The 27,378-nt window shown below is 56.6% G+C and overlaps 1 protein-coding gene across 1 annotated transcript in view; it reads right to left on the bottom strand.

Annotated features, from left to right (window-relative positions):
- TBC1D2B (TBC1 domain family member 2B) overlaps positions 1-27,378 on the bottom strand; it is a 71,455-nt gene that overhangs the window by 8,789 nt on the left and 35,288 nt on the right. Inside the window, exons 4-10 of the mRNA XM_012738365.3 lie at positions 18,458-18,621; positions 16,772-17,043; positions 15,402-15,782; positions 10,038-10,148; positions 8,553-8,746; positions 6,038-6,532; positions 2,979-3,096 (exon numbers count right to left, since the gene is read on the bottom strand). Coding sequence (XP_012593819.2) covers positions 2,979-3,096; positions 6,038-6,532; positions 8,553-8,746; positions 10,038-10,148; positions 15,402-15,782; positions 16,772-17,043; positions 18,458-18,621 — 1,735 coding nt within the window. The remainder of the gene's footprint in view (positions 1-2,978; positions 3,097-6,037; positions 6,533-8,552; positions 8,747-10,037; positions 10,149-15,401; positions 15,783-16,771; positions 17,044-18,457; positions 18,622-27,378) is intronic.

Genomic DNA, 27,378 nt, shown 5'->3' with positions numbered 1-27,378 from the left:
TGTGGCGGATTGTTCCAGAACCCCCTGCCCCCCAGTATACCAGAATCTGAACGCCCCAGCCCACCGTCGGCCCTGCAGACCACGTCTGTGCACCGGCAGCCCTACACACACTCAGGGTTTGCGTCCCACAAATACTGGATTTCTGATCTTTGTTCACTGGGGAAAAGTCCACGTATGAGTGGACGCATGCAGCTCAAACCACGCTGCTCCTGGGCCGGCTGTGCGTGTTCCACGCTTCACGCCTGGCCCACGCCAGCGCATGGCTCCTTAGTGTCGGCACCTTCCGTCACCTCACCCCACAGAGAAGCTACGTGACGTGTCCAAGCTCCAAAGCTCACGGGAGGGAGGGCGCCCGGTTCTGACCCGACTGCGTGACCCTCAGCACAAGCTCCTGCCCCTGCGCCCAACCCCACCTCCCTGGAATAAGAACCACCATCGCTTCGTTTTTCCTGAGTCACCTGAGATTTTGCATTTGAGTCTTCAGAGCTATTAACGCCAGGTGCCTGGGACATGCGTGAAACTTTCTTTACTGACCTCTTCAATCCCCCCGACCGGGACAGCCGCCTCCGCCCACGGCTGTGCGTTTCCCAGCTCATGCGCCGAAGCGACAGAAAAGCAGATCTCTCGCTCGGCTGGCAAGCAGCGAGAGCACGGGAGGCAGAGGAAGACCCGTCGATGGCTGGGAAACGGGGCAGGGGCCTGTCCCCGGTGGCTGCTCGGACCACCCCCCCCCCCGGACGGCCGGAGCTCAGCCCCTCTCGCCGTCCCTCCGTGAGGCCTCAGGAGGGGGTGGGCAGGGAAGGCGAGCACAGGCCCAGAGCTGCCGAGTCCTGAGTCCCAGCCCCACTCAGCCCCCCAGTGTGGGGGCGGCTCAGGCCAGGTGCTTTGTCTTTAACCCCCCGTTTTCTCCCAAGTCAAATGGGGGTGACGACGCCTCCCCTCACAGGCTGTGCTGCCGGCATGGTTTCATGTGCTGTGGCACATGAAACGCCATCCTCTTTCCACAAAGAGCAGCTCCTGCAGGTGCAAACAGGTGTGAACAGGGTGCTGGGCATGCTCAGCGCAAACTCGGGGCACACAGTCAGCAGGCGGATGAACGGCACACTTAGAGAGCCACGTCCCGGAGGCCTGTTCCACACCGGCCTGTGTGGCCCGCAGGGGATACGACGTGGGCGCCACGGCTGCGGGGGGGGGGGGAGCCCCCAGGAGGTGGGCGGTCGTGGGCACGGAAGCACCCGGGGCCTGGTGGACCACAGAATGGCGCCTATTGCAGGCGCGCGGTGTGCCGGCGGCCCGGCCAGAGAGGGCGTGTGGAGAAAGGGCCTGGCGGTGCGAAGGCATCTGGACTCCACCCCAGGAGCCCCGGATGAGAGCGGCAGAGGGACACATCGAGTCCCCAGAGGGACACACCGAGTCCCCGGTGAGGAGCAGGGAGAGTGGAAAGATGCGAGAGGGACGGCAGGAAGAAAAGGAAGAGGCGACTGCTGTGATGGGGGGGTGGAGACCTGGCGGCAGTGAGGGAACAAACACAGAGACTCGAGCCACCAGGCCGACATGGCGGAAGGAACAGCGAGGATGGGGACATGGGAAAGGAGGGACGTCCAGGTGGCTCGAGGTGGCTCTCCCTGGGGAGCAGGCGCTGGCAGGATGGGGGTCACGGGAGGCGAGAGTGAGGCACCCCACCTCCACGGCAGAAATGCAGAACGAGGGGACACGCAGTCGGGGCCCAGCCAGGAAAGTGGGGCTCACTCTAGGTGCATGTCACAGAGGTGCGTCACCCCGAGGCTGGCAGAAAAGCTGGGAAACAGACGCTGATGATGGGGCAGCCTGCGAGTGTGGGACCGCTTGGGGGTGTGGGACTGCCTGCCGATGTGGGACCGCCTGTTGGCATGGGACCCGCCAGACAGGACAAAGACCCGACAGAGGCAGAGCCTGGATGGAGACAGGACAAGTCCCTCAACCTCCTCCTTCCATCCGACGGCCTCCTGCCCGTGCCTCTGCTGGCCTGTGCGCCAGCCCTCGCCACCCCGAGCAGAGCAGGGACAGGGCAAGCTCTGAGCAGGCAGGCCAGGTGCGGCGGGAGCCGGAGAAGAGGTGTGTGGCACGGCAGGTGCACACAGGCACAGCCCGGCTCACAGACAGGACACATGTGTGTCCCACAGGGAACCAAGAACGGGCCGTTGCAAAGCCAAGCCAGGGCCTGCAGCAGCCCCACCCAGCTGAGGAAAGAGGTGCCCTGGGCCACAAGGGTCAAGGGTCGGGTCCGGAGGTAGGACTGTCCCAAGCGGAGACAGAATCTCTGGGCTCTCCCGCCCTCGTCATCCTCCCCTGGCCCCGGTGTCAGACTGCAGGTGTGAGGCAGGAGATGCACGTTTGGACCCTGTGGAGGGGGCTGTGCCCCTCTGGGCCCAGCCCTGCGCCCGTCCCAGGAGCCAGTGAGCGAGCATGGCCGGGCACTCACGAGCCCGACTCTGCAGGAGGCAGGTGCCTCCCACAGGGACCTGGGCCTGGGGATGCCCCACCGGCCCAGCCAGAACTTCCCAGCAGTCACGGCACAGTCACCAGGACGCTTCCTCCCAGTCCTCCTTCTTCCCCTGGCTGGGTTCCCTGCTCCTGCCCGTCCTACGCAGCTCGTTCCCTCGGAAGTCTCCGGCATGTCTAGTCCTGCCTTGGCACCTGCTTCCCGAGGACCTGCGCTGATACCAGGCTCCCCAGCACCGGGGTTACGACTTAACCCCAGCAGGCCTGGCGCCGGGGGAGATGGGCCACGGGCCATCTTGCTGGTTCCCCGCAAGAGGAAGGAGCACAGCCCAGCCTTGCTCGCAGCCAGCGCCGTCTGCTCCAGCAGCCGACACGTGCCCTGCCACCTCCGGGGACCAGCTGCTGAAGTCACGAGCGCAAAGCCCTCCCCCCACAAAGGGTTAATTTCAGCTGGGCTCCTACAAACTGGTGACTGAGCACAGAATTTTTAGAAGTACCTGGGACCCTAAAAGAGTCTTCGTGTAATAGTCCCGAGGCATGAAAACTTCCACTATGGCAACCAGGCACCAGAACGCGTCCTCTTGCTCCAGGTACAGCAGGGCCACCGCCACCAACCTGCGGGCAAGCGGAGAACAGGTGAGTGCCCAGACACACGAGGCCGCCGCCACTGTGTCCGCGGGGACGCCTGCCTTACGCTGCTTTTCGCTCACGGCCAAAACGACGTCTAGCTCCCAACAGAGAACAAGGAAGTGTCTCTTTGCCAAGAAATCTGAGAAGCAAAGCTGTACCCTCCCCTCCCTTCATTTGGTTCAAGGATGAAACTGTTCCCGCCGATCAACCAGCCTCATGTTAAAAGACATTTTCATTATAAGATTTTTGCTAGTGCAGCTAATTCTTTGAGTTCACCGTTCAAGAAGTTCCAACGAGTCCTTTTGTGCACAGAAGAATCCGGATGTGAATAAGTAACAAAGAATATGAGGCGGTAAAAACAGCTTTCCTGATACGTCCTGCTTCCTGGCTGAAGGAACGAAATGGGGCTGCGGACAGAGGAACCCCACAAGGGCGTGTGTGTGTGAGTGTGCACGTGTGTGTGTGTGTGCATGTGTGCACCAGTGTGTGAGAGTACATGCAACTGTGGATGTGTGCATGCACGTGTGAGTGTGTGTGCGTGTGCGCACCAGCATGTGCGAGTGCTTGAGCATGCATGTGTGAGCGTGTGTGCGTGCACCAGTGTGCCAGTACATGTGTACATGCGCGTGTGCATGTATGTGCATTCAAGTATGTCCATGTGTGCGAATGTGTGAGTGCATGTATGTGTGCATGAGTGTGCGTGTGCATGTATGTGTGCATGTGCGTGCATGAGCGTGTGTGTGTGCATGTGAGAGTGTGTGTGTGTGAGGAGCCAGCACCTGCAGCTGCTCAGGTCGGGAGCTGAGGCAGCCCCTCACACGCTGCCGCTAACCCACCGGCTGCTTGTGAGCAGCCCAGGGAGGTGCAGCAGCATCCTCCGGGAGGAGGCTGGGAGGAGGCCGGGCGGAGGCTGAGAGGAGGCGGCACCGGAGAGCCGCCCTGCTCAGCTGGAATCCAGAACCTCTGCCCGGAGCAGGGAGCTCGTGAGCATTACTCATGGGAAACCCTGATCTCATTTCTCGGAATCTGCTGTATTTTCTTCCTCAGATAAAATTCTGATGAACTCATCTCAAATTAACAGAAACAAAAAGAGACCTGGGATGGGTAGGGAGGGGGGCCTCACATGGCGGGGAAGAGAGAGGCGGCCTCGGCAGAGGAAGGAAACACAGAACCAGCCAGAAGTTCCACTCAAGTTCTGGGCACTCTGAAGGCATGGACACGCACCAAATATTTTGAAGAAAAAAATCCAATGAAAATGGTTAAAATTCAGAGGATTTAACGGTGATGGGGTGGGGGGCCAGAGAAAAGCTGCCATTATCTGGAAGCGTCACTGGCATGAAGAACGGTTTCCTGGCCACACGAGACAAACAGCACTGCTGGACCCTGCTCAGGCTTGCTCACGCCCTCACCCATCCTGCAGTTCCCTGGAGGTTTCCAGCCTCAGGAACTTTTAGATTAGACACACAGCGTGAATTGTGGATTTAGGTAAAACACGACGACTGCTTTCTAAGGCAGTGTTCTATTTAAATGGGCACCGTCCAGGAGCAGCCGAAGCCCCCGTACCTGCTGAGGGAAGGAGAGGGGCTGCCCCGTCCTCACCACCCTGGAGGCCACAGCTTCCTGGAAACCAGTTAGTTTCAGGTCTCAACCAAGTGACATTCCAGTCCAGAACCTTCCTTCCTGCAATACTGCCGTTGCAGGTGCAAAGGGACAGCCCTCACCTGGAGGTCAGCACCTGCACCGGCAGGTGCAAGGCCTCAGAGCAGCCAGACTATCTGGCTCAGGTGCAGGCGCCTGGCTTGCGGAATTCCTATGGTGCACGCAGGGTCCCCCTTCTTCCTCTGTGGTGCGTCAAACAAGCGTGGTGACCTGCTGTCACTGCGGGGCAGGAATGCAAAGACAACTGCAATGACGCACCAACAAAGAGTGTGTCAGCCGGGCAAGAACCAGTCGCAGCGCTCAGGGCCTGCGACAGGAGGGGCTTCCCAGGGAGCAGCTGGTGGCACCCCCCACCCCCGGGTCTCGGCCGTCTGGGCCACTCAGGACAAGCCTGGATCCCTGAGCCCAGGCGAGGGGCTCTTGGCGCCCGCTGCCTGTGGAAGCAGACAAGCAAGACCTGGGAGAAGATTCTAGCCTGAAAGAGACCAGTTTAGTCCCTATCAGGTGAAGAACTGTTAGGGGCAAGTTCTGGAATTGCAAAGATCCTATACGTTGTATGAACAAGGACTGACCACCAGTTCTCACTCCCTGCATTACAGATGAATGAAACCAAGCTCCTGATCAAAACCTGAGCAGAGGCCGGGCGTGGTGGCTCACGCCTATAATCCTAGCACTCTGGGAAGCTGAGCAGGGAGGATCGCTCAAGGTCAGGAGTTTGAAACCAGCCTGAGCAAGAGCGAGACCCAGTCTCTACTAAAAATAGAAAGAAATTAATTGCCCAACTAAAAATATATAGGGAAAAAAATTAGCCGGGCATGGTGGCGCGTGCCTGTAGTCCCAGCTACTCGGGAGGCTGAGGCAGGAGGATCGCTTGAGCCCAGGAGTTGGAGGTTGGTGTGAGCGAGGCTGATGCCACGGCACTCACTCTAGCCCAGGCCAGAAAGTGAGACTCTGCCTCAAAAAAAAAAAAAACAAAAAAAACCAAAAACCAAAACCCGAGTAGAATGAGAACAAAGAAAAAAATGAGAATCCAAGTTATTTCAAACTAACTTTTCATGTTCTTAAAACTCCCTGAAGGCATGTTTGTTTCCCTGAGTTATTCCGGAATCTGGGATTCTCTGACATTAAAACTAGCTCGCTGCAACTACTTTTCCCCCTCAAAGCACCAGCTTTCCTTGGCTGGCCAGGAGGCGGGCACTGGCAGGCCGGCCTGCTCCCCGTGGGCTGTGCCATCTTAGCGGGTGGATGCGCCGGGGCAAGCGCCCACCTGTTGAGGCCCTGGCAGTAGCCGATGTCCGGGTTGCGCCAGGAGAAGGCGAGCAGCACGTTGCGCAGCTTCTGGACGCCCTCGGAGGTGGGGCAGGCGTAGTGCTTGTTGTTGGGCAGCGTCCGCAGCAGGTCCAGCTCGATCTGCTTGGAGGCCGGGTTCTGCTTCTCCAGCGCCCTCTGCAGCAAGGCCTGGAAGTGGCCGGGCCCGGCGCCGTCCCTGAGCTTCCGGGTGTGCAGGTCCACGCACCACTTCCACACCTTGGAGCGGTGCTCGTGGGGGATGCCCGCGCGGATCAGGCTCTTCAGCTCGGGGGAGCACGCCATCTCCCGGTTCATCGTGCTGGCGAAGTAGTTCTCCCACTTGACCCCCGTGGACACCTCCTGGCTGTCCATGAGGTACAGCGTCTTCAGGTCCAGCGCGCGCACCCGGGCCACCAGCCTCTCCTCCTCGTCGTCTTCGGGCACGGTCCTGAACCCGTACATGTCATACTCGCTGCCGAGAGAAACAGAAGGAAGCCTTAAATGGCGTGGTCCTGGACAAAAGGCCAGAGGAGCAGAACAGAGAGCCCAGAGAGCGGCCCACGCTCCTGCAGCACTTGGAGGCGTGGCCAGGCGTTTCGGGTCGGCGAGGGAGAGAAGCCAGGACAACTAGCTGTCTACACAGGGAAAACCGAATTACATGCCGTCCTGATACTCCACAGTGGGAAAAAGTCAAATCCACGGCCGGGCGCGGTGGCTCACGCCTGTCATCCTAGCACCCTGGGAGGCTGAGGAGCAGACCCTTTGAGCTCAGGAGTTCGAGACCAGCCTGAGCAAGAGTGAGACCCCATCTTTACTAAAAATAGAAAGAAATTAATTAGCCAACTAAAAAAATATATATATAGCCGGGCGTGGTGGCGTATGCCTGTAGTCCCAGCTACTCGGGAGGCTGAGGTAGGAGGATCGCTTGAGCCCAGGAGTTGGAGGTTGCTGGGAGCGAGGCTGACGCCACGGCACTCTAGCCTGGGCAACAAAGTGAGACTCTGTTTCAAAAAAAAAAAAAGTCAAATCCAAGTGATTTAAGACCTTGAAAATGTGAAAAGCACAGGAGGGTTACCACGAAATCAAGACGGATAAATCTGGCCACGTAAGTGTCTGTGTATGTGTGTGTGTTTATATATCACACATACACTACACACGCACAACTCTATGCTTTGAAAGCATCACTTTAAAAGGTGAAAAGGAAGAAAATATCTGCAAGATATTAGGGATAAAAAGGAATCAGGGTGCTGGCGGCCAGAACGATGGCCCCCAGGATGTCCAGGCCCCAAGCCCTGCAACCCGTGACTATTTTTCACGGCACGCGCAAAAGCACCATCTCAGGTGGGGTTGAGAATTCCAGATGGGGGGATGACGGGGGCGACCCGAGGGGGCTTGACACCGCAGAGTGCAGGAGGGAGGCAGGAGAGCCGGTCCGAGAGCGAGAGGCTGGGAGAGGAGGCAGGAGAGACGCCAGGTGAGAGGGGCTGGAGCTGCCACCGCCGCCGCCGAGGCGGGAGGAGGGGCCACAGTGCGCGGCTGCAGACATGGGCACGGCCGACGGAAGGGAGGACACGAGAGGAACACGGCCCCAGTGGGTCTAACGTGCTGGCTGCGGCCCCACCGAACCCTCAGCTAATACATGCATGCTACACGCGTGCTGCCTTCAGCCATTCAGTCTGCAGCGCCCTGTTGCTGAGGCAACGGGAACTAACACAAACGCCGTCACACACTGCTGCTGAGGGCATGGACGCACACGGGCACGACGGAGACCGGATCCCACAGAGCTGAAGACACGGCTCCCGACACGCCCGGAATCCCGCTCTGCCCGGGCCCCGAGAAACCCCGCACAGGCACACGGGACTCGGACCGCGGCGCCCACCGCACCGCGGACTGTGAGGAGGAGAGATGGAGAGGGCCAGGTGTCCCCGCAGGGGAGGGAGCCGGATGCTGGTGCACGCACACGAGGACGTCCTGCCCACAAGGCGGGAAGGGCACAGAGCTCACTGTTGACCTGGACGATCCCATCAATAACGCCGAAAGAACGAAACTTCAAAAAGATTTATATCTGGGGCCGGGCGAGGTGCTCATGCCTGTAATCCTCCCACTCTGGGGGGCCGAGGCGGGAGGATTGCTCGAGGTCAGGAGTTTGAAACCAGCCTGAGCAAGAGCGAGACCCCGTCTCTACTAAAAATAGAAAGAAATTAATTGACCAACTAAAAATATATAGAAAAAATTAGCCAGGCACGGTGGTGCATGCCTGTAGTCCCAGCTCCTTGGAGGCTGAGGCAGGAGGGTTGCTTGAGCCCAGGAGATTGAGGTTGCTGTGAGCTAGGCTGACGCCACGGCACTCTAGCCCAGGCAATAGAGTGAGACGAGACTCTGTCTCCAAAAAAAAGACACACAGGGCTGTGCACTTCTGAGTGGCCACTGCTGCTGAGAAGGGGACCTCGGCAGTGGGAAGCAGCCCCCACCCCCAGTCACTGGCACCTTACCTGACAAGGTGGGGCTTGACGAACGCCTGCTCCGGCTGCTCCTGGCTCTCCACCTGCAGGGCGTCCTCCAGCAACTGGGCTATGACGTCCCGGGCAGGCCCCTGGTCCTCGGAGCACACCGGGGTCTTCACTTCCTGCAGCAGTATCAGGTACTTGCTTTCTATCTGGCACAGCTTGGCTTCCAGGCTGGAATACTGCAGAGAACGCGGCAGTTACCTCCTCCACACAGAGACCAGGAGAAGCAACGCTCAGGTGCCTCAAATGATCAAGGAGTGACAGGCCCAAACTGTTAGGAAGTGAGCCGGAGACAGAATGCATCAAAGACAAGAGACTAATTTGTGCCACAGGCCCCTGCTGTGTTAAGGTGGCCCCCCAGGCCTCTTCCTCACAGGGTCTGGCACGAGAGGGGCGGGAACAAATGCGTCGACCTCGTGCACGGTTAGAGCGCGCAGCAGATGCCAGGCCACGTGCCGGTCACTGAGGTCACGCTAGGTGCCACTCAGCCCAAGGGCCATGAGCAGCCACCTACGCTAGCCAATTCTTCCTTAGGACACTCGGACCTGGACCAGCTCCCACCTGTCAGACAGGTCAAACCACCTGACAACAGGCAGGAGGAGTCTGGGAAGATGCTCTGAGGTCTGCTCAAAAAAGTATATCCGGCCGGGCGCAGTGGCTCACGCCTGTAATCCTAGCACTCTGGGAGGCTGAGGCGGGAGGATCGCTCGAGGTCAGGAGTTTGAGACCAGCCTGAGCAAGAGCGAGACCCCGTCTCTACTAAAAACTAGAAATTAATTGGCCAACTAAAATATACAGAAAAAATTAGCCAGGCATGGTGGCGCATGCCTGTAGTCCCAGCTACTCGGGAGGCTGAGGCAGGAGGATCGCTTAAGCCCAGGAGTTTGAGGTTGCTATTAGCTAAGCTGACGCCACGGCACTCCAGCTCAGGCAACAGTGAGACTCTGTCTCAAAAAAATAAAAAAATAAAGAGTATATCAGGTACATAATAGCCGTTGACGAGTGTCATTTGATGACAACTGAAATGTCTGTGGTCCCTTTACACTTTGAAAATCCCTTTTTAGCCATAATTATATCTGACTTTCACACCAATCCTCGTGGGTTTACAGAGGAGGCATTAACCTCATCACCCTCCTTTTATAGATACGAAACCCAACAGCATAAACAAAAATCCAAATAACCTTAATCAAGGGGACCCTGTAATTGCACTTAATTTGTTTTCTGAAAACTCCATCAGAAATGCTCACGCACAAATGAAACCGCAGCTCAGGGCCCTGCTCTCTGCCCTCATCAGAGACAGCGAAGCCCAGCGCACAGCTCCACGCACTGCGCACGCCTTAAACACATGTCGGTGCCAGTGGCCGCGTCTCTCCGCGCAGGGAGCTGGGCCAGTTTTGAAAGCGCGTCACTTTGAAATGGTTTCCTGACCTCCCCTCCCCCGGATAACGGGACACATCCCCCCTGACTCACCTTTGCCATCAGATCCCTCTCTCTCCTTTCCGCATTTCTCCGCAGAGCTGAGAGCTCCAAAATCTCCTTATTCAGAAACTTGTTTTGGGTTTTGTACCCCTGTAGATTATCCTGCCGGGGGGAAAAAATCCATCAATTAAACTGGTTGAACATCGACTGATTATCCTATGTAATTAGCATCTGGCTGCCCAACCACCAAACAGCCCTGCTAAGTTAGAGCAACCCTAAGGAACGGGAGTTGTAACTGTCTGATTAATCTTTGTGGCCACCCGTGGCAGAAGTCAGGAAGGCAAAATTGCTGTGATGAATGAGATAGAGAGGATGTGTATTTAATGGTGGTGATGTTTCTCAACTGATGACAGGAGAAACAAATAGTCCTTATTTCCTAAGTCCATGCAAATATTTTATCCAAAATTCACTGAGATGGCACACACACAAAAAATACCTTACGTTCTTTTTTTCTTTTTGTTTTAGAGACAAGGTCTCACTCTACTGCCTGGACTGAAGTGCAGTGGTGTCATCATAGCTCACTGCAGCCTTGAACTCCTGGGCTCAAGCGATCCTCCTGCCTCAGCCTCCCGAGTAGCTGGGACTACAGGCGCTCACTTGGTTAATGTTTTTGTTTTTTGTAGACACAGAGTCTCCCTATGTTGCTCAGGCTGGTCTTGAACTCGTGGGCTTAAGCTGTCTTTCCGCCTCGGCCTCCCAAAGTGCTGGAATCACAGGCACGAGCCACTGTGCCTGGCACTTTTTTTTTTTTTTTAACCAGAGAAACTGAATATATTTTCTGTAAGTTCTCAGTTCTCAGTTTATGTAAAAAAGGCTACATACATACACAAAAGCCCTTAACTAACGATCACACTTAATAAGAAATACCTACAACCTACAATGCATAAGGCACTTAAGAGAATACGTTCCTCAACTCTTTTACGTCGAAAAATTTCAAACTTAGGAAGAAGCTGAAAGGTACAATGAACAGAATATATTACAGCTTTCACTTGAATTCGACAATTAGCTGTTGCCACGTGTGCTCTATGTCTGTAAGCGAACACAAGCCAGGGACCGGTTTCGCCAAGTCCAGCCTGGAGCGGGGTCTGGCCCAGGCAGACGTCCTAAGTTAGTGTCGGCGAGAAAGGGGACAGGAGCCAAGAGCACAAGACCAAAACACAGACAAGAGAGGGGGATTCATGCACGATGCCAGGAAAATAAAGCTTGGGAAACTTCTTTAGACCATCCCCATGGTAGATACCATCAAGTAGCAACACAGAAGGAAAACAGAGACGAAGTGAAAGACCACACAGAGGACGCACAATTCTGAAATCACTTGCGAGAGCAACAAGGAAGAAGGAAAGGACAAATACTGGAAGAAAACATGGAAAAAATAAAGTGCTTAAATCACTAGTGTGGTGAAATCCTAGGACCAATATTTATTTATTTATAAATTGTATTTATATACACAAATACAGGCCAGATACAGGGGCTCGCACCTGTGATCCCACCACTCTGGGAGGCTCAGGTGGGAGGATCCCTTGAGGCCAGGAGTTTGAGACCAGCCTGGGAACATACGGAGACCCCATCTCTACAAAAAACTGAAAAATTATCTGGGTGTGGTGGCTCACGCCTGTAATCCCAGCACTTCGGGAGGCTGAGGCAGGAGGATCACTTGAGCCCAAGAGTTTGAGGCTACAGTGAGCTAGGATCACGCCACTTGCATTCTAGCCTAGGTTATGGAGTGAGACCCTAACTCAATCAATCAGTCTTTTCAACTAGACATTTTAAATTTGGGGTCAAAAGAAAGAATCAGCATTTCTTCTTCGGCCATGCCTGCCTGGAGCTGAAGGACCTCGAGAAAACCCACCAAACACCCACTCGGCCGGGCTCTCCCTCCCTCCCTTGCTCAAACCTCTCCAGTCCTTCTAGCGCCACTGCAGGGCAGACCGGCACTGGTGTGAGCCTCCTCTGCATCACAGCGGGGACCCCGGCCCTGACGTCACAAAGTCTGAGGTCACGGACCCAGGTGGGACTCACCTGTCCCACCTGGGATCCACCTAGCCACCTCGCTGCCTCCTCATCAACCGTCGCCACTTAACCTCACTGCTATGAAATTTGGGAGCCACAGGCTTTTTTTTGAGACAGAGTCTCGCTTTGTTGCCCAGGCTAGAGTGAGTGCCGTGGCGTCAGCCTAGCTCACGGCAACCTCAAACTGATGCTCAGTGACCACCTCCGAGGTGGCAAACCTTCCCCGTTCAAGGATAAACACCATTGGGGTCAACACCCTGGGAGCTAAAGTACTTGCAAGAAGAGGGTGGCCAGGTGAGGAACACTCTGGGGCCAGGTGGGCCCAGCTGCCACAGACCTGCTTAGGGTCTGCTAGCACCAAATGGGCCAGACCCATCACCCATCTCCAAGGGTCCCTTGCCCACTGAAAGTCTGCGACAGAGTCTTAAGAACTGGCGGCAGCAGCAATTTTCTGGTCTTCTCTATGGCCTTACTGAGAGCGGCCAGGTAGGCCCCTCAGGCTTCCCTACGGCCTGACTGAGAGTGGCCAGGTAGGCCCCTCAGGCTTCCCTACAGCCTGACTGAGAGTGGCCAGGTAGGCCCCCTCAGGCTTCCCTACAACCTGACTGAGAGTGGCCAGGTAGGCCCCTCAGGCTTCCCTACAGCCTGAGAGTAGCCAGGTAGGCCCCTCATGTTTCCCTACGGCCTGAGAGTGGCCAGGTAGGCCCCTCAGGCTTCCCTACGGCCTGAGAGTGGCCAGGTAGGCCCATCAGGCTTCCCTACAGCCTGACTGAGAGTGGCCAGGTAGGCCCCTCAGGCTTCCCTACAGCCTGACTGAGAGTGGCCAGGTAGGCCCCTCAGGCTTCCCTACGGCCTGAGAGTGGCCAGGTAGGCCCCCTCATGCTTCCCTACAGCCTGACTGAGAGTGGCCAGGTAGGCCCCTCATGCTTCCCTACAGCCTGACTGAGAGTGGCCAGGTAGGCCCCTCATGCTTCCCTACAGCCTGACTGAGAGTGGCCAGGTAGGCCCCTCAGGCTTCCCTACAGCCTGACTGAGAGTGGCCAGGTAGGCCCCTCAGGCTTCCCTACAGCCTGACTGAGAGTGGCCAGGTAGGCCCCTCAGGCTTCCCTACAGCCTGACTGAGAGTGGCCAGGTAGGCCCCTCATGCTTCCCTACAGCCTGAGAGTAGCCAGGTAGGCCCCTCATGTTTCCCTACGGCCTGAGAGTGGCCAGGTAGGCCCCTCAGGCTTCCCTACGGCCTGAGAGTGGCCAGGTAGGCCCATCAGGCTTCCCTACAGCCTGACTGAGAGTGGCCAGGTAGGCCCCTCAGGCTTCCCTACAGTCTGAGAGTGGCCAGGTAGGCCCCTCAGGCTTCCCTACGGCCTGAGAGTGGCCAGGTAGGCCCCCTCATGCTTCCCTACAGCCTGAGAGTGGCCAGGTAGGCCCCTCAGGCTTCCCTACGGCCTGACTGAGAGTGGCCAGGTAGGCCCCCTCATGCTTCCCTACAGTCTGACTGAGAGTGGCCAGGTAGGCCCCTCATGCTTCCCTACGGCCTGACTGAGAGTGGCCAGGTAGGCCCCTCAGGCTTCCCTACAGCCTGAGAGTGGCCAGGTAGGCCCCTCATGCTTCCCTACAGCCTGACTGAGAGTGGCCAGGTAGGCCCCTCATGCTTCCCTACAGCCTGACTGAGAGTGGCCAGGTAGGCCCCTCAGGCTTCCCTACAGCCTGACTGAGAGTGGCCAGGTAGGCCCCTCAGGCTTCCCTACAGCCTGACTGAGAGTGGCCAGGTAGGCCCCTCAGGCTTCCCTACAGCCTGACTGAGAGTGGCCAGGTAGGCCCCTCAGGCTTCCCTACAGTCTGAGAGTGGCCAGGTAGGCCCCTCAGGCTTCCCTACGGCCTGAGAGTGGCCAGGTAGGCCCCCTCATGCTTCCCTACAGCCTGAGAGTGGCCAGGTAGGCCCCTCAGGCTTCCCTACGGCCTGACTGAGAGTGGCCAGGTAGGCCCCTCAGGCTTCCCTACAGCCTGAGAGTGGCCAGGTAGGCCCCTCATGCTTCCCTACAGCCTGACTGAGAGTGGCCAGGTAGGCCCCTCATGCTTCCCTACAGCCTGACTGAGAGTGGCCAGGTAGGCCCCTCAGGCTTCCCTACAGCCTGACTGAGAGTGGCCAGGTAGGCCCCTCAGGCTTCCCTACAGCCTGACTGAGAGTGGCCAGGTAGGCCCCTCAGGCTTCCCTACAGCCTGACTGAGAGTGGCCAGGTAGGCCCCTCAGGCTTCCCTACAGTCTGACTGAGAGTGGCCAGGTAGGCCCCTCAGGCTTCCCTACGGCCTGACTGAGAGTGGCCAGGTAGGCCCTTCAGGCCTCTCTAGCAGCTAAGAGAGTCAGACGGCCCTGCCTGCCACAAACGCCGTGTTTCTTTGACCTCAGGAGCTGGTCACCACCCCAGGCAGGACTGGGAGAGTTGCTTCTGTCCAGGAACCAGCCTCCCACCTCAGGGCTGGCGCAGAGAGGGACACTTCTACTTTCCAGGTGTCAGGGCCCTCTCCCAGGCCTGCCTGGAAGCTGGGGCCACGTCCCCGGCTGATCTTACACTACCTGCTGGGAACAACGCTCCCACCCGGTCCCATCAGGGCCCTGCAGCTGGCTGTGTAAGGCATGTCTGTGTGTGCATCATGTGCGTGCAAACACGTGTGAAACATCCGTGTGCACAGAGTGTAAGAAACAGCCTCTGCACACCACTCTGGGCAGTGAGGTCCTCCAGGTGGTACAAAGAGAAAGCGAGGGGCCAGGCGCGGTGGCTCACGCCTGTAATCCCAGCACTCTGGGAGGCCAAGGCGGGCAGATCACTCAAGCTCAGGAGTTCAAAGCCAGCTTGAGCAAGAGTGAGATCCCGTCTCTACTATAAATAGAAATAAATTAATTGGCCAAGTAAACATATATAGAAAAAATCAGCCAGGCATGGTGGTGCACACCTGTAGTCCCAGCTACTCGGGAGGCTGAGGCAGCAGGATCCCTTGAGCCCAGGAGTTTGAGGTGAGCTAGGCTGATGCCACGGCACTCTAGCTCGGGCAACAGAGCAAGACTCTGTCTCAACAAAGGAGAAAAAAGGAAGAAACGGCCTCTGTGCACCACGCTGGGCAGGGAGGTCCTCGGGCGGCACAGACAGAAAGCGGGGAAGGGAAACTGGGAGGTGCCCTCAGCAAGGGCAGCATGGTTGGACCGAGAGCTCCATCCTCCACGGAGGCTCCTCTGGAGACCGACAACTGCCCAGCTGCGAGTGCGCTCTGCCGCCACAGCCACCGGGCAGGGAGCCCCGGCCCCTCTGGCGACATCAACGGGCTAACGGTTTGGGGCCCGACCGCGCTTACTTTCAGCCTGTCCAGCTCCAGCTGGTCCCTGCTGGCTGGGGCAGCTGAGGGGGAGCCGGGCACGGCGGGAGGCGACAGGCCGCCGTCGCCCTCGCTGAGCTTGATGATGACCTCATCCTTGGCGCGGATGGTCTCCATGAGCATGCCCAGCCGCTCGTTGAGCTCGCCCACGCTGCGCTTGAGCGCCCGCACCTCCTGCTGCAGGCCCTCCTTCTCCAGCCCCAGCCGCTCCAGCTGGCCCGCGAGGCCCAGGATCTGCCCGTCCTTCTGCTGCAGCAGCTCCAGCGCGTTCGCGGGGGGCCCCTCGCACAGCCGGCTGCCCGCGAAGTACTTGTCGTACTGGGACGAGCGGACCGTCTGCTGCAGCAGCCGCACCAACTCCTGGGCCGAGGGGGAGAGGAAGGGTGAGGAAGAGGAGAGGCAGAGATCACCACCGCACCGCGTGGGGCAATCGTCGGGATTGGGGGAAATGCAGACACTTTACTGGAAACACTTCAACACCGAACTTCCTCTTGTAGGATCTCAAAAATAGAGAGGGAAAAATATTTACTCCATAAAGACTGCCTGCAGAGAACAATAATAGGAAACAGGAAATAACGGACACACACGCTGCAACCGGCAATGGTTACAAGTAACCGTCCATAGGTATTAAAGAATCTGGGCCAGGCGCGGTGGCTCACGCCTGTAATCCCAGCACTCTGGGAGGCGGAGGCAGGAGGATCGCTCAAGGTCAGGAGTTTGAAACCAGCTTGAGCAAGAGCGAGACCCCGTCTCTATTAAAAATAGAAAGAAATTAGCCGAACAACTAAAAATATATAGAAAAAATTAGCCGGGCATGGTGGCGCATGCCTGTAGTCCCAGCTACTCGGGAGGCTGAGGCAGGAGGATGGCTTAAGCCCAGGAGTTGGAGGTTGCTGTGAGCGAGGCTGACGCCACGGCACTCACTGTAGCCTGGGCAACAGAGTGAGACTCTGCCTCAAAAAAAAAAAAGAATAAAAAAACTGTGCTGTAGGATTCACTGAACTTCTGAGCAATTAAGTGTAATCAGGTCTCAATTAGCTCAGAAGGAAAGTGTGCTAACAGGATGTGGGAGCTCGTAACACCGGTAAAGAACTCCGGGCGAAGCTGTGTTTACAGAGATCGGGTCTCGGGGCAGGGCCGGGCGTGGGTGCAGACAGCGGCCTCCTCGACCTCCCCGAAGAGACCTTCACTCTCCCCGTAGATCCACACAGCCGGACAAACGGCCGCGCACAGCAGCAGGGCCCAGGAAACAAAACCGTCCAGGAAGACGAAGACGCAGGGAAGCACACGCCAGGCGCCGCCCCGTCCTCGGCCTGCTGGCGGGGGAGGGGAGTCGCAAGGAGAGTCACCTTCTGGCTGGCCAGGTCTTTCCTCAGCTGCTCCAGCTCCTCCTGCTGGCTCTGCGCCTGCAGCTGCGTCTCGGAGGCCAGCTTGCCACCGTTGCTGCCACCACTGCCGGTGCCACCGCCGCCGCCACCACCGCTGCCGCCCGCCGTCCCCTCGCTCGATGGGTCGCCGCTGCTGTGACGGTTTTTGTAGGACACGATGATGTCTTTCAAAGGGCGCTTTCCTTTGTAGGGGTTGCGTCCAAAATCAAAGGGGAATCCCGAGCCAGTCACTCCTACGTAAAAACAAACTTGTTTATTAAGTGCAGGCCAAATCTTCCTCTCGGAAACTACGGTAAAATACAGCATCCGCACAAGCCATCCTCCAAGGAGTTTTGCATTCACCGAGAATGCCGGGAGACCCCATTCCAGATATCAACCGACACACTCAAAACCAAACACGATTCCCCCACTGGATCTTTCCTCACAAGCTTCTATCTCGTAATCACTTTAAAGGAAAAACTACGACATGTTAGAGATCCTTCGCTTCCTACTTCTGAAAAAAAAACTAGCCGGGCATGGTGGCACGTGCCTGTAGTCCCAGCTACTCGGGAGGCTGAGGCAGAAGGATTGCTTGAGTCCAGGAGTCTGAGACTGCTGTGAGCTGGGCTGATGCCACAGCACTCTAGCCCGTCTCCAAAAAAAAAAAGCATTAGGCAAAAGGCTGATCGAGAATTTTATGACAGGATCAGGCCGACAGCCCCTGAACCCTGTCAATCTTAAAGTCCTGGGAGAGAAAACCTAACGTGGCGTGGTTCTGGGCGCAAAGCAGCAGGCGTGCACAGCACCCCCGAAAAGGTCTTCTCGCCAACACTGAGGGCCGGCCCCGCTCTAGCCCCAGCACACAGGAAGTGCAGGGGTGGAGGAACCTGTGACGCCACCCACAGAAACACAACCAGCAAAGTCCAGATGTGGGGAATCCCCAGCAGGAAGTGCTGGATTCTTCACAAATGTGGGAAAAGGAAGGAAAAAGACGGGGAGCAGTTTGGACTACAGACCTAAGACGACACACCGATTAATACAACCTGTGAGCTTGTCTGGGTCCTCGTTTGAACAAACTGACCATAAACAGACATCTGTGAAACAATTAAGTTATTAAATCTTAAGAACTTATCATAACTTTTCAGGTGTAATAATGAAGTTATGCTTTTTAAAAAAGTCATTATCTCTTAGAAATACATATTAAAGCATTTACAGACACAAGGGACTAAGGTCTAGAACTTACTTTAAAACAGTCCGGCTGACGACAGTTGTGGGGAGGGTAGGAGATTAGAGGAGATAGAGTGGGAAAACAGAGGCCGTAAGTTCACGTGTGCAGAAGCAGGAAGACAGGGGCACCAGAATTTATGATCCTATATTCTCTTCTTTTGTACATTTCAAATATCCATAAGTGAAAACTTTTGTTAAATCAATAGTTCCACAAAGAACACTATGACTTCTAGGTATTCCATCTTCAAAAAGCTTAAGAGCCATTGAACCGGACAGTCATTTATTTCTTGTAACATTTACTTTTTCAAGCCTGTATATTTCGTGTCCCATAAAGAGAAGACAAGCCCCCACCGGACCTCATGCTTCTAGAAATACCTGACACAGTGTCTCCCACTGCATCGGAGGTAAAGAGGACGTCAGATAAGGGGACCACGTTTGTACCTCTGCTCGCTTCCGGGGCTGGCTTCTTCCTTTCTTCCTGCACCGTGGACTCCTCCAGGTCCTTCGGGGTCGGATCCAGAAGCTCCCACTCCTCGCTGGTGTAGAACACGGTCCTCCGACTGTCGCTGTGCCCTCTCCCAGGACGTAAGGAAGACATCGAATTTCTATTGGGGGAGAAAAAACACGTTATGTGTTATTAAAAAAAGAAAGCAAAAATGTGAACTAAAAATCAGTGACCTTGATCATACTGCAACAGAAACTACCTAAAATGAAACAGAAAAAGACGAAAGAAACAAAGGCAGGAAGGAAGATGGATCAGGGAGCCGAGAGACAGCGTCAAGTGACCTGACACACAGGCAGCTGGAGGCCTCCAAAGAAGGAGAGGGAATAAAAGCACGTGAGGGAATAATGATCCCAAATTTCCAAATTTGACAAAAACTATGAACCCACAGGTCAGAGAAGCTTAATGAACTTAAAGCACAAGAACCATGAAGAAAATTGTATCAAGGCACATCATAATCAAATTGTTAAAAAGAAATAATTTCTAAAAACTTTAAGTATAAACCTAAGTTGAAAAAGAAAGGTATAGTCAAATTTTTACTGCTAAGCTGTCAAAAGGTAAGACGTGTGTGTTTATTATGAAGAGACATCTCAAATTATTCAACTTTTTAAAAAATTTCAGAATATCAGGGGGCACAAACATTTTGGTTACATATATTGCCTTTCCATCACCCGAGCCAGAGCTACACGGAATTAAGAACCGTTTGGGCAGTTGGTGAATGCAGTACCGCAGAGCAAGCTCACATAAATCGCCTCTCTTATAGACACACATGTATACGCGAACGTTACCTGCTCAATATACCCATACTTATTGAACGCTGCCTCAGCAATAAAAGGAATGAAATATGAAAACTCTCAACGATACAGACACGTCTCCAAAAGATTGCGTTAAAGACGATACAGAGGACTACATACAGCATGGATCCGTCTACATGAAATTCCCTTTTTTGGGGGGGATGGGGTCTTGCTGTGTTGCCCATGCTGGTCTCAAACTGCTCCTGGTCGTAAGTGATCCTCCCCTCTCAGCCTCCCACCAGCTGGGACTACAGGCACACACGACCCTGCTGGCTTACGTGATGGAATTCTCAAGAAGGCAGAGCCGTAGCGACAGCAGCAGACTGGAGCTTGTGCAGGCCGGGCCGGAGGGTCCACGGCTGGGGCCGTGAGGGATTTCAGGGTGACGAGAACGTTTGTATTTTGGGGATGGAGTCGCTACGTCACTGTGTGTAACTTCTAAGACCCATCAGCCTGTTCACCTAAAATAAGTGCCCTTACTCCAGGTAAACTACACCCCAGTGAGCTCATTAAACAGACAAACACACATAAGAGGAAGGCACCGAACCATTCGGTGTTTCCTCAGGTGGATTAACAGTGAGGTGAGAAGGTGGTTTCTTTTCTAGTTTGAATCGGACAGGTGATACTCTCCTATGGAAGAGTCATTTCTTTTTTTTTTTTTTTTTTTTTTTTTTTTTTTTTTTTTTTTTTGAGACAGAGTCTCACTTTGTTGCCCAGGCTAGAGTGAGTGCCGTGGCGTCAGCCTGGCTCACAGCAACCTCAATCTCCGGGGCTCAGCGATCCTACTGCCTCAGCCTCCCGAGTAGCTGGGACTACAGGCACGCACCACCATGCCCGGCTAATTTTTTTTGTATATATATTTTTAGTTGGTCAATTAATTTCTTTCTATTTTTGGTAGAGACGGGGTCTCGCTCAGGCTGGTTTCGAACTCCTGACCTTGAGCAATCCGCCCGCCTCAGCCTCCCAAAGTGCTAGGATTACAGGCGTGAGCCACCACGCCCGGCGAAGAGTCATTTCTTAAGGATTAAAAAATGCGTTACCTTTTTGCCTTTTTATTTGAATTTCTTAAAGTACTTAAAATATTCAGAGGCGTGCAGAGAGACTATCAACATGCTTACGTTCCCATCACAGGATCACAACACGCGAGTGCGTGGCCTTTTGCTAAATGCCTTAGCGAGGAGTCACCAGGAACATGGAATCACACCTGTTAGGACCTGGCGTGTGTTTCCTCGTACCATGTTTCCCTGAAAATAAGCCCTCCCCATAAAATAAGCCCCAGCAGGGTTTCTAAGCTTGTGTGCAATAGAAGCCCCACCCTGAAAATCAGCCCTGGTGACGGGGGCGTGGCTGCGCAGCGCGTCTGCACAACTCGTGCCTGTCGTCGGGAGCGGGAAAGAAGACGAGCAGCCCTTCCCATCCGCCCGTGAGAGCTCTGTGGCTCCACAGGAGAGATCGGGGCCAGTGGTTCTAAAGGAAACAGAGTCGCAAGACATTCAGGATGGGATTCGGGGTCTGGAGAGTGAGGATGATGCTCCAGAAGACGACGACTTCACTGTATTTGAATAAATGTAGATGGTTGCACCGTGCTTAAAAAAAAAAAAAAAAAAAACACATTCCCTGAAAATAAGCCCTAGGGTGTCTTCTCGAGGAAAAATAAACATAAGACCCTGTCTTGTTTTCGGGGAAACACGGTAGTTTATTTACTCAGGATGCAGAGAGCAGGCGAGCAAACAGTGTAGAGCCACTCAATTCCCAAGTCTCCTCCAGTGCCCAGTGCTCTGCATGTCTCCGCGGACAACCGCACACGGGGAATCTCCTCAGTACCCACGGCAACCCGGCCGGCAAGATACAGAGCAAAGCCCGACTTTACAAAAGTTGTAAGGTTTCTAAACAGCTGCTCGGGAAGCAACAGCTGCTCAGGTCTCGGCGGCTGTGAGGAGCTGCTCTTTGACACGCCTGCTGCACGGAGACCCCTCTCCCGCCTGACAGTCTCTGAGCCCCGGCTCTCCCGCCCCCGCTGGGGGTCTCTGTATAATTCAACCACCACTCGCTGCTCCGACCCGCACGGAGAGTCAGGAGCCGCCACATGGCGAGACGCCACCGTGGCAGCCGCAGCGTTCAGCCCAAGCTCTTTTTAAGTGAACACCAGCCATCTTCATCATTAAGAAAACCTCGGCCGGGCACGGTGGCTCATGCCTGTAATACCAGCACTCTGGGAGGCCGAGGCGGGAGGATCGCTGGAGGGCAGGAGTTGGAGACCAGCCTGAGCAAGAGCGAGACCCTGTCTCTACTAAAAATAGAAAGAAATTAGTCGGACAACTAAATATACATAGAAAAAATTAGCCGGGCATGGTGGCGCATGCCTATAGTCCCAGCTACTCGGGAGGCTGAGGCAGGAGGATTGCTTGAGCCCAGGAGTCTGAGGTTGCTGTGAGCGAGGCTGACGCCATGGCACTCACTCTAGCCTAGGCAACAGAGTGAGACTCTGTCTCAAAAAAAAAAAAAAGAGAGAAAGAAAAGTTTACATACTTTTTTCTCTCTTTCCAAGTTACACACTCCAGATGGAATTTACACAATCTAAAGTATCTAACTGAAACAGGAATAATTTATCCAGGATTCGTTTGAATCTGATAAGCAGCTAGAATTTACCAGTCAGGAGGACTGCTGGGAAACGTTCCGTCAGGTCTCCCCCGACTCACGTCTCCCCGCACTCCTGCACGCCAGGTTCAGGCAACGCCACGGGGCTCTCAGCGGCAGGACGACACCACTGAGGCAGCGTTTCCGCGTGCTGGGACCTTGCGGGCGAGAGGGAAGCGGGCTGCCCCGGGGCTGCCGTCAGGGCGTGCGCCTGAGCGGCTTCAGTTCTGTCAGTCACTCTGGAAACCGCACTCAGGAGAACTGTCACCTTTAACCGTGCGCCCCCCTTCAGCACTGGTTTTTTTCTTTCTACAAGCATGCACGCCGTTCACAGTTAACCTGTGTGCTACAAACACACAGCTAGGAGAGCCGGCCAAACAGGGAAGCTGCTGGTTGGCGGGGCCCAGGCCAGAGGCTGCTTGCTACGGCTTGCACGTCCCTCCAAAACTCACGCTGAAATTTAACTGCTGCCGTGAGGGCATCCAGAGGGGGCACTGAGAGGTGACCAGGCCACGAGGGCTCTGCCTCCCAGGAGGATTAATCTCACCCTGGCAGTGGGTCCACAGTGGGCAGGCTCGCCCCCCTGCCCTCGCCCCTCTGCCTCCGCCGTGGGCAGTGCTGCGCAAAGGTCCTCGCCAGACGCCTCCACGCGGACGCCAGGCTCCCCGACTCCAGACCCCCACGCACGCCGGCACGGTTCCTTTCTTTGTGAACCGCCCAGCCTGTGCTCTGTTGCAGCCATGTAAGGCGAGCGAGACACCTCCTTGGTCCCCCAGCCCTGGGGGGCCAACTCCGAGCATCTAACCGGGAAGGGGCGGCATTCTCGGCAGACGCAGGCGGGGCCTCCCCTGTGCCCATCCACACCCTCACCGCTCCCAACGCTCCGTCAGGAGAGCGAAGAAATGGCGAAGGGAGCAGGAAGGCAGGCAGGCAGGTAGGGAGGGAGGACCCCCGAGGTAGGCGGAATAACGCCCACCCCGGACATCTGTGCTCAAATCACCGAACCCGTGACCGTCACCTCACGTGGCGAGAGGGGCCCTGCAGGTGAGACTGGGTGGCGGGCCCTGAGATGGGAGGTCACCTGCATCGTCCGAGCGGCCCGAGCGCAGTCACGAGAGACACACGGAAGACGTGACACAGCAGAGGAGAGGACAAAGCCCCCAGGGAAGCAGGGACGAGTGGCCACAGGCCATGGAATGTGTGCGGCCACCAGCCGGGGGAAAGCAGGGATGAGTGGCCACAGGCCACGGAACGTGCGCAGCCACCAGCCGCGGGAGAGAGGCAGGGATGAGCAGCCACAGGCCACGGAACGTGCGCAGCCACCAGCCAGGGGAAAGCAGGGACGAGCGGCCACCAGCCTCGGGGAGGCAGGAATGAACCATCCCCTGGAGCCTCCGGATGAGCCAGTCCTGCCGACACCCTAACTCAGGCCCAGGGAAACCGATCTCGAACTTCTGGCCTCCTGAACTATAAGAAAGTAAACGCTGCTTTAAGCCACCGAGGTTGCAGTGAGGTGGTGCGGCAGCCGGGGCGAACCGACACACTCGCTCTCCAACAAGCCACCACCCTTCAACCAGGGAGCCGGAGGCCGCTCTTGCTCACAGTCCCGACTCCGGCAGGTGCTCACGACTGGAACATCAGTGTCTAAAGCTGGGATACGTTACTTCTGATGTGACGGCTTTCGCTTCTGAGGATCCAGAAAAGTAGTGTCGTCACAAAGACCCTCCCTCCAAAATACTCTGCACGTCAAACACACACAGGCATGGTACGTTATCCTTCTGACTCTGAAGACATCAGAGCAAACATCTAATAAAACGTGCACTGCCTCAAAAAACCCAGACACCTAAGCAGGAACTCCTCCTGCAGAACCTCCAGACAGTGCCCCACCACCCACCGGGGCTCCCTGGCCTCCTCAGCTCCTCCTCTGCTGTCAGCCCACTCAGCACCCTGCACACGCAACACGCCCTGCTCGGCCTTCCTGACCTTTGCTCCGAGCCCTTGCACTCACCTTTCCCTTAGGCAGGTCCCTGCCCAGCCCTCGAGCCCTACGTCAAAGCTCGTTTTCACAGCACGACCTTTGTCACCGGCCTCTCCCTCAACCCGCACCCCCAAGGCACTGGAGCACAGGGGAGGGGTGACACGTTGGGGTCACCCTGAACTGCACCCGCAGCACATGTGGCAGGGGACCCCATGCCGGCCTGAGGACCATGACCACCCTGGGCGGGGACAGACCGACCCTCACCCTCAGCACGCGCTCGGCCCGCCCCGAGGGGAGGGGACAGACAGGCACGATGACAGGTGCGCCAGGCCACCAGCTGGGCTGTCCTTTGGAATGGGCTTCTCCCGCTATGGGCGTGGCCACCAGAGGCCATGACAGCAAACTAAGGAGTCATGAGATCAATGCTGAGGGTGGTGACAAGCATCCTCAACAGACTGGGAGAGAAAATAGTACTTAGCTCTACCACATGTAGCAGCGAAATCGTTCTTTCAGTTTCACGCACATACAACAGTACACAGTCATACATGAAGCGTGTGTATCATCCACTGTGAGTGCCCAGTCAGAAACGAGGACAATACCGCATTGGAAGGTAACACCCTTCCCGGAAGGCCAAATATTAGGTTATTAAGTACGGAATGTCTGATTTCCTTAAGCACTGAGTTTGACAGCTGGTATCTCTGACATTTCACTTTTGTTTTTTTGAGACAGAGTCTCACTTTGTTCCCGGGGCTAGAGAGCCGTGGCGTGGCGTCAGCCTAGCTCACAGCAACCTCAAACTCCTGGGCTCAAGCGATCCTCCTGCCTCAGCCTCCCGAGTAGCTGGGACTACAGGCATGCGCCACCATGCCCGGCTGATTTTTTCTATATATATTTTTAGTTGGCCAATTCATTTCTTTCTATTTTTAGTAGAGATGGGGCCTCGCTCTCGCTCAGGCTGGTCTCGAACTCCTGAGCTCAAATGATCCTCCCACCTTGGCCTCCCGGAGTGCTGGGATGACAGGTGTGAGCCGCGGCACCCGGCCTAAATCCGTGTTATTTTCGAATATGAGCTCCGTGGCGGAACCAAGGCAGCGCAGACAGCTCGAGGCACCCGCGCAGGGCCGTGTGACGTGGGCCTGCAGGTGCGCGGCAGATCGGCCAGAGCAGCTGGGGCAGAGCCGCCAGCACAGCCTCGGCCCGGAGCCGCCAGAGAAGAGGGCGCGCGCAGCCACGCGACACACGGGCGCCCTGCGGTCATCGCCCGCCACAGGCCCGGGCCGGAGCCGCCAGAGAAGAGGGCAGGCGCAGCCACGCGACACACGGGCGCCCTGCGGTCACCGCCCGCCACAGGCCCGGGCCGGAGCCGCCAGAGAAGAGGGCGCGCGCAGCCACGCGACACACGGGCGCCCTGCGGTCACCGCCCGCCACAGGCCCGGGCCGGAGCCGCCAGAGAAGAGGGCGCGCGCAGCCACGCGACACACGGGCGCCCTGCGGTCACCGCCCGCCACAGGCCCGGGCAAGCGCCTCCTCCCTGCGTGCCCCGCAGAAGGCCGCTCTCGGAGTGCCCGCGCGGCCGCAGCACGGGACCACGGCCCTCGTCTTTCTCGGCAAGGACGGAGCCGTGCCTTGCGACGAGGAAAATCACGAACAGCACCCCGTGGCGGCCGTGGGACACCAGCGCCTTCCCCAGATCACCACACCTGTCGTTCCCGGCTGTGGCCGGCCGGCCGGAGAGGTGAGGCGCCAGGGAGGCTCCCCGCCGGCACCGCCGCAAGGGACTCCGGGAACGCCAGCCGCGCACGCAGGCCACTTCCTGCCGGCCCGGGTCCTGAGAGAAGCGAACACGGCGGCCAGAGCGGCCCGGCGGCCCCGCGGGGTGGGGGCCCGGCGGCCGAGCACCCCCGTCCTGGCCGGCTGGGCCTTCGCACCCCCGGGAAAGGCGCCGTCTCCCCCGACGGAAGGAGAGGACCGCGCCGCCACTGGCCCGGGGCCCAGACGGACGAGGGCGGCACCGCCCGCGGGACGGGGCCACGCGGCCACGTCCACGGAGCACGCACGGTGGCCGCGTGCGGGCGGCTCTGTCTACGCACAACCTCAGCTCTCACACCCGCTAGTGGGCCACACACCCCGATTCACTGCCGGAGAAGACACGGCTCGGAAAAGCCAAGTCACCGGCTCAGCATGGCACAGCTCACTGGGCCGCAGGGCTGGGACCCCACCACCCAGGCCGACTGCGACGAGCCCTCGCCACCACACGACGGAGCGCCGCGCAGGCGCAGCCCAGCACCCGGAGACCGACGCGCGGGCCAGGCCCAGAGAGCCACAGGGCCCCGCCCACCGCCGTCGGCGCCGCCCACTGCCGTCGGCCCCGCCCACTGCTGTCAGCCCGCCTGGCTAAGCACCTCCTGCGCACGACCACACGCTGCACTGCCGCCCCCGCAGGCATGTGCGTTCTCACCCTCGCCGCACACGCCACCCTGGGCGCGCACACTCACACGCACACACCCATGCGTGGGCCAGAATTCATGAGAGCTCCAGCTCTTTCACCTGGAGTGATCCGGACTGTTAAAAGGTTAAATGAGGCCGGGCGCGGTGGCTCACGCCTGTAATCCTAGCACTCTGGGAGGCCGAGGCGGGCGGATTGCTGGAGGTCAGGAGTTCAAAACCAGCCTGAGCGAGACCCCGTCTCTACCATAAAAATAGAAAGAAATTAATTGGCCAACTAATATATATATATATAAAAAATCAGCCGGGCATGGTGGCGCATGCCTGTAGTCCCAGCTACGCGGATGCTGAGGCAGGAGGATCGCTTGAGCCCAGAAGTTTGAGGTTGCTGTGAGCAAGGCTGACGCCATGGCACTCACTCTAGCCTAGGCAAGAAAGCGAGACTCTGTCTCAAAAAAAAAAAAAAAAAAAAAAAGGTTAAATGAAAAGGTCATTTAAAGCAGGAAACCACGCAAGAGGAACTGAGACCCACACACCTGTAAAGGCATAGGTCAAGGTGTGCTGTGTGGCCAGTCCACGGACGCAGGCCGGCCACGGCCCCTTCTCTGAGTCTGGGGTCACTCCACACAGTTCCCTGTTCTCTTTCCTGGGCAAATCACACCCATAACTTGTCACCTAAATTTTCCAATTTTGTTTTCCTTCTTTTTAAAAAGTGGAACAATGACTTACAATTGTGAAACAAATTCTAAGCACAGAATCTTACAGGCTTTTAAGAATTTTTTTTCCTCTGATTTTTTACAACTGTGTCACCCACATCCTCCCAGTACTTTTTTTAGTGCCTCACCTTTAGCAAATTTTCCCTAAGTGTTCAACTTATTTTTCACAGAAACAATTCCGTGTCATACTGTATGGGTCTACCAAGCATCTCACTGAACTGCATAATCACGGTAACAGGCACGACAGGCGCTACGCTGCCGGGACAAACCCAGCTGCCGAGGCAGGTCTG

The sequence above is a fragment of the Microcebus murinus genome, chromosome 7 (genome assembly GCF_040939455.1).
Source record: "Microcebus murinus isolate Inina chromosome 7, M.murinus_Inina_mat1.0, whole genome shotgun sequence".
Lineage (NCBI taxonomy): Eukaryota > Metazoa > Chordata > Mammalia > Primates > Cheirogaleidae > Microcebus > Microcebus murinus.
The sequence above is the reverse complement of the archived record's forward strand: the minus strand, read 5'-3'. Positions and strand labels throughout refer to the sequence as shown.